Source organism: Oryctolagus cuniculus, chromosome 6 (assembly GCF_051225735.1).
Source record: "Oryctolagus cuniculus isolate XC-2025 breed Fujian yellow rabbit chromosome 6, ASM5122573v1, whole genome shotgun sequence".
NCBI classification, from domain to species: domain Eukaryota; kingdom Metazoa; phylum Chordata; class Mammalia; order Lagomorpha; family Leporidae; genus Oryctolagus; species Oryctolagus cuniculus.
In genome coordinates this window covers 3,416,311-3,427,669 of record NC_142872.1, presented here as the reverse complement: position 1 = coordinate 3,427,669, position 11,359 = coordinate 3,416,311, and the positions used below count along the sequence as shown (strand labels likewise).

Sequence of the window (11,359 nt, the reverse complement as noted above, 5' to 3'; positions counted from 1 at the left end):
ACTGTCACTTCAGAAAACAAGTTGAAAGCATTTGTACGAGAAGCGCTATTACCTATTAGCAAGCCCCTCATTCCTTTGATACTGAGATGAATAAAACACATTTATCAAGCTCCTCACTTAACATCAAGATGAATAAAAAGAATTCCCACCAAGCTCTTAGAAATTTCCAGGAACGTTGCTGGGTTTTGCCTCAAAGTATTTCTTAATCACTTGGAGGAACGGGAAGGGGCACAGACTCCTGCGTGCACTGGAACCTGTACAAACGCGAGGCCGAGGAGTGAGACCCAACCCGGTGCCAGTGCCGGGCGACTCCTCTCAGCAGCTGGAAGTTTTCCGTGGGGTGGGAGAGGGTGAGGCCACAGCTGCTGGTGTGTCCGGCTGTGCTGACACCACTCCACACAGCACCCCTAAGGCAGACCCTTCCCCAGCATTATCCAAGCCCCCCGCTCATGAGTCTGGCTCTGCCTTAAGGTAGGACTGGGGGCATTTTTGGTTGACTTGCATGCACTGACAGCAGCCATGCTCAGTGACACCACAGCGAATGCAGGTCCCGTGCATGGCAGCCATGCTGAACCACACTTTCCCTCATGGGTCCCCTTAACAGACTGGCGACCAGGCCAGGATCGTCCACCTGTCCATGTGAGTCCTTCCAGCCCACCCTCACACAACCTGTGGGTATCTCCACGTTGTAGAGGACAACAGAAGCCTGGTAGGTGACAGGACCTCCCCAGATACACAGCTGTAGAGAGTGAAACTGGGTTCAAACGCAGCTGACCCTGTAACCTCCATCCTCCCAAGCCTCCCTGGGGGTTGCAGCCCGGCTCTCTGACACCTGCGCTCATTAACTACCTGGGCTTAAGGAGCCAACACGGTCCCCAGAGGGCTGGCTGCATCCTCCCCAGTCCACCGTCCTGCTTTTAGCCCAGACGCTCGGGGTTTGGCCTGGGTGCTGGCTTCAACGGGATCCACAGCTGTGGAGTAGATCGTCCACAGAGCTTCATGTCCCAATGGACGGGCAGAAAGATACAAAGAGGGATGGAGAAGAATGCAGACTCCCGGAGGGCACAGGGACCGCCACACACCTGATGACGAGGTAACACCACCAGAGTACTGGTGGGGGTGAATCTAGAAGCACGAATTAGGCAGAGACCCCATGTCCCACGGTGCTGCGCACGGGCAGATGAGCAGCCAGGTCCACTGTGGGGAATGTTGGGTGCCGTCTGGATGTGACGCCTGCACACGTACGGGGCTTTTCCTATCGACTAGAATCCACCCTGGTAGTCCTCACGGGATGATGGCCGCACTGTGCCACGGAATGCAGAAATGTGCTGATGACAGAGGGCTTCATTCCTGTCATTCAGCATTCCTGTCTGTGCTGGATCACACGGCTCCACAGCAACAGGCATCAGACCACCGATCGGCCCCACTGAAACACATTGCAACATATTTGTTTTCACTTGGTAAAAGCAGGAGTTGCAGAAATTGATTCACATCAGCGACAGTTTGACAGTTTCGTGGGCAGAGTGACTCCCGGTGTGTTTTTCTGCCATGGTCCTCCAGCCCTAGATGGCAGACTAAGACATGGGGCGAGGAAATGGTTCTTCCGCCACTGACTTCATTCTCCTGGGCCTCTTCTCTGCCTCCCAGCATCCCGGCCTCTTTGTCAGCATCATCCTCCTGTTTCTCGGGGTGGCCGTCATGGGAAACTCTGTCCTGGCCCTGCTGATCTGGGGCAGTGCCCGCCTGCACACCCCCATGTACTTCCTGCTCAGCCAGCTCGCCCTCATGGACCTGACCCTAATCTGCACCACCGTGCCCAAGATGGCCTCAGACTTCTTCTCGGGACACGGGAGCATTTCCCGTAGTGGTTGTGGAGTTCAAATCTTCCTCTACTTGATGCTAGGGGTGGCCGAGTGTGTTCTTCTGACTCTCATGGCCTTTGACCGCTACTTGGCCATCTGCAGCCCCCTCAGATACCCAGTCATCATGACCCCGAGTGTCTGTGTGCAAATGGCCGCGGGGTCGTGGGCTGGGGGTGTGCTCATCTCCCTCATGCACACAATCTATGCCATGCACCTCTCCACCTGTGGCTCCAGGAGAATCCACCATTTCTTCTGTGAGGTCATGGCCCTGCTGAGGCTCTCCTGTGAGGACACCTCTGCCTACGAGAAGATGGTGCTGGCCTCCAGCATCGTTTTCCTGCTCATCCCTTTTGGACTCATCCTCACCTCCTACGTGCTCATCTTCCTCACCGTGCTCCGCATGAACTCCCCCAACGGCAGGAACAAAGCTCTGGCCACCTGCTCGTCCCACCTGGCTGTGGTCAGCCTCTACTTTGGCCCAGCCATGATCATCTACATGACCCCGGGGTCCTCCCTGCCCCCCGAGGTGGACCAGCGTCTGTTTGTGGTTGATGTTGTCATCACACCCATGCTGAACCCTCTCATCTACAGCTTGAGGAACAAGGATGTGCTGTGGGCCCTGCGGAACGTTCTAGGGAGCAGGCTGATGCTTACACAGAAAAGGTGATGCTGCTTTTCATTCAGACGCCCAGATTCTCAACGCTTCTCCCACGGAACGCTGGTTCTGAATTCTGGATTTCCATTTTCAGCCACACTGGGGAAAGGACAGTGCCCCCTTTAATGTCACATTTGTAAGGATGTGAACTATACTGGAAAGAGGGGCGTGATCCTTGTGGGGCCTCTGATGTCCGTCAGAAGCTTCTGGTGAGCAGTGCAGCCGAATCAACCTTGGAAGGCAAATTTCCAGTTTCCATGAGCCTCGCGTATCAAAAAACTTTTTCAGAGGACCCGGCATATGCATGACAAAACATTTATGTGATTCAAGACACCCTGCGTGGTGACACGGTGCTAACATACCTGTCTGACCCCGTGTCTGCCACCCACCTCCAACACACTCCACACTGCAGCTGGTTGGGCCTTTCGGCCTGCACCCGCAGACAGGCTGACGAGTCGCCGCCTTTTATCATCGCCCCAGAGTGATGCGGCCGCCTGCAAGCTCCCGTTCAGTGGTGCTGTCCTGTGATGCTGCTCTTAGCTCTCCCCTCGGTTTACCAGCTTCTTCCTTCTGGCTCCATCAGAGCTTCCCCTTTCTAAGGGAGTGTATCCTCTCCGCCTGGTAGAACCCCTTGTTCACGTGTCTGTCTCCTTCCTGGGACAGAGGCTCTGGCCTTACTATTTCTCAGTGGTCCGTGTGGTTTTTGCATCAAGCCTCCCAGGAAACACGAGCTCAAATCCAGTGGTTTCAGCTGTGCTCAGCGTCTTTTACTGGAGAACAGAACTCGGAGCTCTTGTTCTCGGTGTCTAACTACCTAGCAGGAACTCTTTGAACCAGACTAATCTCCCAGCCTAGGGTGAGACCCAACTCTAGCTCCATTTATGTGGCTTTGAACAAACTGAGTGTGATATCATTGTTACACTAGTGCTAATAACACACTACAAATACACTTGCTTATTTATTATCCCTCATCTCTGCCTATGTATTCGATTATTTAAATGTTAACATATGATAGATTTAGGATGTTTACTGAACGGTGTTGCACAGTCAGCCAGTGAGGTCACTACTCTATGACTGACCTAAATGGAAACAGCATAATATCTGCAGATAATGGATCCCACAAGTTTGAAGTGGAATCGGAAATCAGACATTCCCATCAGAAAGTGACTCACAGGAAGGAATCTTCAAATCCAGCCCAGGATGCAAGGTCTCAGGCATGGACCTGATGAACTCATCTCTTTATTATTTCAGGAATAGGTCAGTTCTAAATGTCTCCACCTGCCAGTCACGTCCTCCATGTGTAGATGTCTCCTGTGGTCAATTTTACCTCTCAGTGCAACTCAAAAAGTATTTATTTATTTATTTATATCTCATAAATACAACATTAGGAACATAGTAATTCTTCCCATTGCCACCCACTCCCTCCTGTCCCTTCCCCCTCTCCTGTTTGGTTCAAGAAAGAAAAGGAAACAGAATGAAAGAAGAAGAAAACAAGAAAGAAAGAAAGAATGGAGGACAAAAACTAAGGGAGCTGTTCCCAACCGTCTGAACAAGGGCTGTCCTCCGTCAGTGCTTCCCAAAGACAGCTGTTCCCAACCGTCTGAACAAGGGCTGTCCTCCGTCAGTGCTTCCCAAAGAGAGCTGTTCCCAACCGTCTGAACAAGGGCTGTCCTCCGTCAGTGCTTCCCAAAGAGAGCTGTGCCCAACCGTCTGAACAAGGGCTGTCCTCCGTCAGTGCTTCCCAAGGGGTTTCTGCCTTTTCCCCTTCTTCTTTTCCCCTCCTTCCCTCCCTTCCTCCCCTTCTTCCCTTTTAGAAACTTAACTGTCTTTAAAGAACTGGATGATCTTTCTGATGTGTTGTTGTATTTGATTGGCTATTTTTTTGCTGAGTATTTTTGCATCCATGTTCATCAGAGATATTGGTTTGTAGTTCTCTTTCTCCGTTGTATCTTTTTCAGGTTTAGGAATTAATGTGATGTTGGCTTCATAAAGAATTTGAGAGTGTTCTCTCCCTTTCAGTTATTTTGAATAGCTAGAGAAGAATTGGTGTTAGTTCTTCAAATGTTTGGTAGAATTTAGCAGTGAAGCCATCTGGTCCAGTGCTTTTCTTTGTTTAGGAGGTCCTTATTGCTGATTCAATTTCCATCTTGGGTATGGATCTGTTTAGTTTTTCTGTGTCTTCATGGTTCAACTTAGGTAGACTGTAAGTGTCCAGCAATCTATCCATTTCTTCAAGGTTTCCCATTATGTAGGCATACAGCTCTTTATAGCAATTTCTGATGTGTTTTTTTTTTTATTTCTGTAGTGTCTGTTGCTACATTTCCTTTTTCATCTCTTATTTTGTTAATTTGGGTCTTCTCTCTCCTTTTTTCTGGTTAGTTGGGCCAATGGTGTGTCAATTCTATTTATTTTTTCAAAAAACCAGTTTTTTGTTTTGCTGATCTTTTGTGTTGTTTTATTGGTTTCAATTTTGTTGATTTCTTCCCTAATTTTAATTATTTCTTTTCTCCTATCAGTTTTGGGTTTGGTTTGCTATTGTTTTTCTAGATCCTTGAGATGCGCTGATAGCTCATTTATTTGGTGCCTTTCCAGTTTCTTGATGTAGACTCCAATTGCTATAAACTTTCCTCTTAACACTGCTTTTGCTGTATCTCATAAGTTTTGATATGTTATACTGTCATCATCATTTGTTTCCAGAAAGTTTTTTATTTCTCTCTTGATTCTTTGATGACCCACTGTTCATTCAGGAGAATGCTGTTCAGTCTCCATGTGTTTGCGTATGTTCTGGGAATTCCTGAGTTGCTGATTTCCAGCTTCATTCCATTGTGGTCAGAGAATATGCATGGTATGATTTTGATTTTTTTTAATTTGCTGTGATTTGCTTTATGGCCTAGTATGTGGTTAATCCTAAGAAAGTTCCATGCACTGGTGAGAAAAATGTGTATTCTTTGGCTGTAGGGTGGAAAGCTCTGTAGATATCTGTTAGGTCCACTTGGTCTATAGTGTCAATTAACTCGGCTGTTTCTTGGCTGATTTTCTGTCTGATTGCTCTGTCCATTTCTGAAAGTGGAGTATTGAAGTCCCCCATTACTATTGCATTAGAGTCTATGTCTCTCTTTAGATTCCTTAACATTTCTTTTAAATATCCAGGTACCCTGTAATTAGGTACATATACATTTTTAATAGTCACCTCTTCCTGTTGAACTGATCCCTTAATCATTACATAGTGCCCTTCTTTTGTGTCTTTTAACAGTTTTTGTGTTAAAATCTATTATGCCTAATATTATGATGGCTACATCAGCTCTTTTTTGGTTTTTGTTGGCTGGAATATCTTTTTCCAAACTTTCACTGTTAGTCTGCATGATCTTTGTTGATGAGATGTTCTTCTTGTAGATAGCAAATAGATGGGTTTTGTTTTGTAATCCATTCAGCCAGTCTGTGTTTTCAACTGGAGAGTTGAAGCCATTTACATTCAAGGTGTCTATTGATAAGTAACAACTTTGCTCTGCCGTTAATAGTCCTATTTTTAACTTTGGGTTACCTTTGTATTTTTACTGGGCAATTTTCTGCCTTCCCCTTCTTTCACAGATGACCGTGTTTCTGTGTTTCTCTGTGTAGCACATCCTTGAGTATTTTTTGCAGGTCCGGGGGGTGGGGTGGGGTGGGGTGGTGGTGGTTACAAATTCTTTCAATTTCCATTTGTCATGGAAGATCTTTATTTCACCTTCATTCATAAGTGAGAGCTTTGCAGAGTATAGTATTCTGGACTGACAGTATTTTTCTCCAAGGAGGACTTGGAATATATCTTGCCATTCTCTCCTAGCCTGTAGGGTTCCTGATGAGAAGTTAGCTATGAGTTTAATTGGGGATCCTCTGAATGTGATTTGGCATTTCTCTCATGCACATTTTAGAATCTTTTCTTTATGTTTTACTGTGGAGAGTTTGACTACAATGTGTCGCGAAATTGGGAGTTCTATGTGCTTCCTGTACTTGGATGTCCGTTTCCTTCTCCAAATTGGGAAAGTTTTCTGTTATTTCATTAAGAAGGCATTCTAATCCTTTCTCTCTTTCCATGCCTTCTGGAACCCTAGAACCTGTATTTTGGGTCATTTGATAGTATCTTATAGATCTCCAACAGTGTTTTTTAGTTTTCTAACTTTTTTTTTGGTCTGACCATAAAATTTCCAGAAATTTGTATTCTAGTTCTGATATTCTTTCTTCTGTCTCACTTACTCTGTTGCTAAGACTTTCCACTGCATTTTTATTTGATCTATAGAGTTCTGCATTTCTAGTATTTCATTCTGATTTCTCTTTAATATCTCAATGTAATGGGAAAATTTTTCATATAGTTTGTGAATTTGCTTTTGGTTCCTTCTAAGTAGTCTGATGATTAATTTTCTGAATTCCATTTCTGGCATATATTCAATCTATTCATCTTCACCTTCTACTATTGAGTGCTGCAGGGTTCCTTTGGGGGGGGTCTCATAGTATCATCCTCATTCTCATTTTTTCCTTTGTTTTTTCAGCATTTGTGTGGGTCAGGCTCAATGAGCTCCACAGGATACTCCGCTGGGTGTGGGAGTTTGAAAACTTAACATCTGGTATAAACCCTCAGGTTTGCACGTGAAAATAAAGCATGAGCAGGCGATATTGTGATTTGATTGAGGGGCTGGGCTGGGCATGAAAAAGCCAGAATTTCTCCCTGATGTACCAGGTCCCGAGACACCAAGCTTCCCCCAACACAGCCGCCCACCCACACTTAAGAGGCTCACCACAGACTTCAGGTTACCACTGTTGTTAATGACTTGACCCGGAACAGGCTGCAGGGAGGGAGAGCTCAATACCAGATAACAATAAGCCACGCAATGGCAGAAAAGAAAAAAGCACTATTTTCACAGGTATTGTTAAATGTAAAGCAATTTCCATGGAAAAAAATCTCATCTCACCCTATGGCACTAGGAAGCCTGTCGTAACTTGAGGCCTTCCACCCAAATCCGTAAATGGGTCCTTTTCACTACTTAGGAGTGGACAGACAGAAGGACACAGAACATGAACAACACTCCACTGCCGCTATGATGGTTAAGATTCTGTGACCAGGCTGGCGCCGCGGCTCACTAGGCTAATCCTCCGCCTTGCAGCGCCGGCACACTGGGTTCTAGTCCCGGTTGGGGCACCGGATTCTGTCCCGGTTGCCCCTCTTCCAGGCCAGCCCTCTGATGTGGCCAGGGAGTGCAGTGGAGGATGGCCCAGGTGCTTGGGCCCTGCACCCCATGGGAGACCAGGAAAAGCACCTGGCTCCTGGCTCCTGCCATCGGATCAGCGCGGTGCGCCGGCCGCAGTGCACCGGTCACGGCGGCCATTGGAGGGTGAACCAACGGCAAAGGAAGACCTTTCTCTCTGTCTCTCTCTCTCACTGTCCACTCTGCCTGTCAAAAAAAAAAAAAAAGATTCTGTGACCAGAGACAACAATGTTGTTTACCTAAACTGTGAGCCTCAAAGGGGTGATGGCACCTGGGACTTGGGATTCCTCAGCCCTGGCTCAGCATAGTTCCCTTCCGTGTCTGCTTCTCCAATAGGGACGCTGGCCTCAAGAGCACCTGCCTTCTCTACTAGCAGAGAAACTTTGGGATTCAAACACTGGGACAGGGCTGCTGGGATCTGCACGGCGCCCCAGCAGAGTGTGGGAAAGAGGCAATCACTCATCCCCCTGGCTTCCCAAACAATCTGACCGTCTCTCAAATTGCAGGACATGAACACGCCACAGGGCACCCATCCATAATTCAGGTTTCAACCCATAGGAGAGCTTTCCTCTCTCTGGCCCAACATAACAAAATTCACACAGGGACAAGTAAAAGGAGGCATAAGAATGATGCAGTCCAGAGAATGGAATGGAAACTGCAGTAATTTAATACGTGTTTTACAGTAACTGATGACATGAGTTTTAGAGTAAACAAAGACAAGATTTTGCATAAAGTTGAAATAAATTTGTTTTACTTCAGTAATTTCAACTTTATAAAGTTTTCTAAACTCTAACACTTCTAGCGTTCCTACTAAAACAGCTGATGATACACCAGAGAGAAGCATTGGTCAGAGATTCAACAACAATAATTACAAAAGAACAGCCAGTGCCACGGCTCACTAGGCTAATCCTCTGCCTGCGGTGCCAGCACCCTGGGTTCTAGTCCCGGTCAGGGCGCCGGATTCTGTCCCGGTTGCTCCTCTTCCTGCCCAGCTCTCTGCTGTGGCCCAGGAGTGCAGTGGAGGATGGCCCAGGTCCTTGGGCCCTGCACCCACATGGGAGACCAGGAGAAGCACCTGGCTCCTGGCTTCGGATCAGTGCACAACGTGCCGGCCACAGCAGTCATTGGGGGGGTGAACCAACGGAAAAGGAAGACCTTTTTCTCTGTCTCTTTCACTGTCCACTCTGCCTGTCAAGGAAGAAGAAAAAGAAAAAGAAAAAGAAAAAGAAAAGAAGAAGAAGAAAAGGAAGAGGAAGAGGAAGAGGAAGAAGAGGAAGAAGAAGAAGAGGAAGAGGAAGAGGAAGAAGAGGAAGAGGAAGAAGAGGAAGAAGAAGAAGAGGAAGAGGAAGAAGAGGAAGAGGAGGAAGAGGAAGAAGAGGAAAAGGAAGAAGAGGAAGAGGAAGAGGAAGAAGAGGAAGAGGAAGAAGAGGAAGAAGAAGAGGAAGAAGAGGAAGAGGAAGAAGAGGAAGAGGAAGAAGAGGAAGAGGAGGAAGAGGAGGAAGAAGAGGAAGAGGAGGAAGAGGAGGAAGAAGAGGAAGAGGAGGAAGAGGAGGAAGAAGAAGAAGAAGAGGAAGAAGAAGAAGAAGAAGAAGAAGAGAAGTAAAACCACTTACCTTACATGAAAATATGTGCAACATTCAGAACCTTGGAAGGACTTGGATTGATTATTTTATTCATCAAACATTTTAGGAAAAATGCAGTGTTTCTATGGAAGACCCACTATTTCCACAAAAGGTAAATGTTGAGAGGAATACGAGGTTGGGGAAAGCTGTATCTGCCTGGCCACCCCTTTCAGATGTACCCTGTCCTGTGTCAGTGGCTCCCAGGCACACACCCTCCTGCCCCATGATGCAGCCCAGGCCTGCCATTCCCACAGGAACACGCCTGAAATGCCAAGATTGCTTTGCTAAAAACAACACCTTGAGGCTTAGGATTACATTTTGTAGTATGTGAGAGGAAACAAGCATTTGTAGGGCCTGCCCACGCAGGAACAAACAAGACAGAGAATTGACTCAAACCAAACCATGACACCTGCAAGAAGAAGGGTGCAGACTGTGCCTCCTCACACAGGACACCAAACCAAGAAAAAAGGGGGTGCAGAACAGAGGGGAGACAGGGTACAAACTTATGGCCAGACCACATTTACTCAAAGAAAACAAATCCGCAGAGGTGGGTGTACACAGACTGAACCCGTGGCAGAAGGCCCAGACCCCAGGGGCTTTTTTGTATCTTACGTGGGCTAGGAGTGGGGGTGTGGGGCAGCAGGCAGAGGTGAATTCCCACACCTGGGAAGAACGAGGGGCATGTGAAACCAAACTGAGATGCAGGGGACAAGGGATAGAACCCTACTTCATCTCTTGGGCAATGAGCTATAGTGGCTGAGGCTTATGTCTTTGTCCCATAAAACACATTTCACTCACACTTCAAACATATCCTTGGGCTGTCACTTCTACCACACTTCCTGTTCAAGTTGTTTCCACTGAACGGCATGAACTCTGTGTGGCTCAAAACGGGCATCTCTGTATTTCAGGATTTTCCTCACACTGACAGCAAAGCAGAGCTTCCTGCCCATGCCTGAGACACTCCTGACTGACCTCATCTCCAGTCAGGGCTGGCAGAGCCAGCTGTTCCACAATCAGCCTGGTTTGCCATGTTCAAACAACCAGAACAGCAAACCCACACTTCTGCTTCTCAGCAAGATAGGCAACAGCATCCAGATGTGCCCTCGTGTGTGTGTGTGTGTGTGTGTGTGTCCACGCCAACAGGCTTCAGGACATCAGACACCAGGAAGCGCCTGAACACATCAAGAGGAAGAAGCCTTGAGACACAGGAGGGGTGTGGAGGGGGCATGGTCATCAGTGCAGGGAGTAGAAAGGATTGCAAAGTTCCCAGCACACAGAATCGAGAATGTCTGCGGTGATGGATACGCCCCGTACCCTGATCTGATAACACACAAGGAACACAGGCTTTGAAATACCACATTTTCTCCCTCAACATGCACAATAATTATGTGCAGTTAAAAGATCAAGAGGCAAAACTGGGTCCATAGCTCCTCTTTGAGTCTGGATTGAGGGGTGATTTTCCTCAAAATTAACTCTCAATGTGCCACCAGAAAGCAGCTGGACTGCATTTTAGGTGAGTTACGCAGCAACTTGTTGAATTGCTCGCCCAACCTTCTTAAATGAGAAACTCTCAAACAAAACACTACCCAGATCTTCCCCATTTGCCAGATGTGAGCCTACAACATTCCTTTTAATTACACACAGCTGAGACGAGGCTCCAACGGGCTCACTGGAATTTTTCTAAGCCACCCACACTGTCTTTCTCACACCTCACATTTGCTATTTGCTTTCATGGCAAAACAAGTAAACAGCTATAAACTTGCTCAGAACCTCAACCCTTTCCTTTGGGTAACTACACTGTTAAAATGTGAAAAGTGAGTTCTTTCTATGAATACTGAAGCTGTTCTGACATTTAAAATGCAAACAGCGTAACAAGAGTCCAGCACAAGACCTGCTTCATGGTGCTGCCTGCACGTGGCACACAGCTAACACTGTTTGCCACGCTGCTGCTGTGTGGCTGGCCAAGGACTAACACTGCCT

General features: G+C 47.1%; 1 protein-coding gene across 1 annotated transcript; it reads left to right on the top strand.

Annotated features, from left to right (window-relative positions):
• The first annotated feature begins 186 nt into the window (after positions 1-186).
• LOC149125957 (olfactory receptor 2V1-like) lies at positions 187-2,829 on the top strand. Its single transcript, XM_089334632.1, has one exon. The coding sequence runs from the start codon at positions 1,582-1,584 to the stop codon at positions 2,527-2,529; it is 948 nt and encodes a 315-aa protein (XP_089190758.1). The 5' UTR covers positions 187-1,581; the 3' UTR covers positions 2,530-2,829.
• Positions 2,830-11,359: the final 8,530 nt, after the last annotated feature.

Coding starts and splice junctions, on each gene's coding strand:
- LOC149125957 (XM_089334632.1), top strand. CDS start 1,582: ATGGGGCGAGGAAATGGTTCTTCCGCCACTGACTTCATTCTCCTGGGC.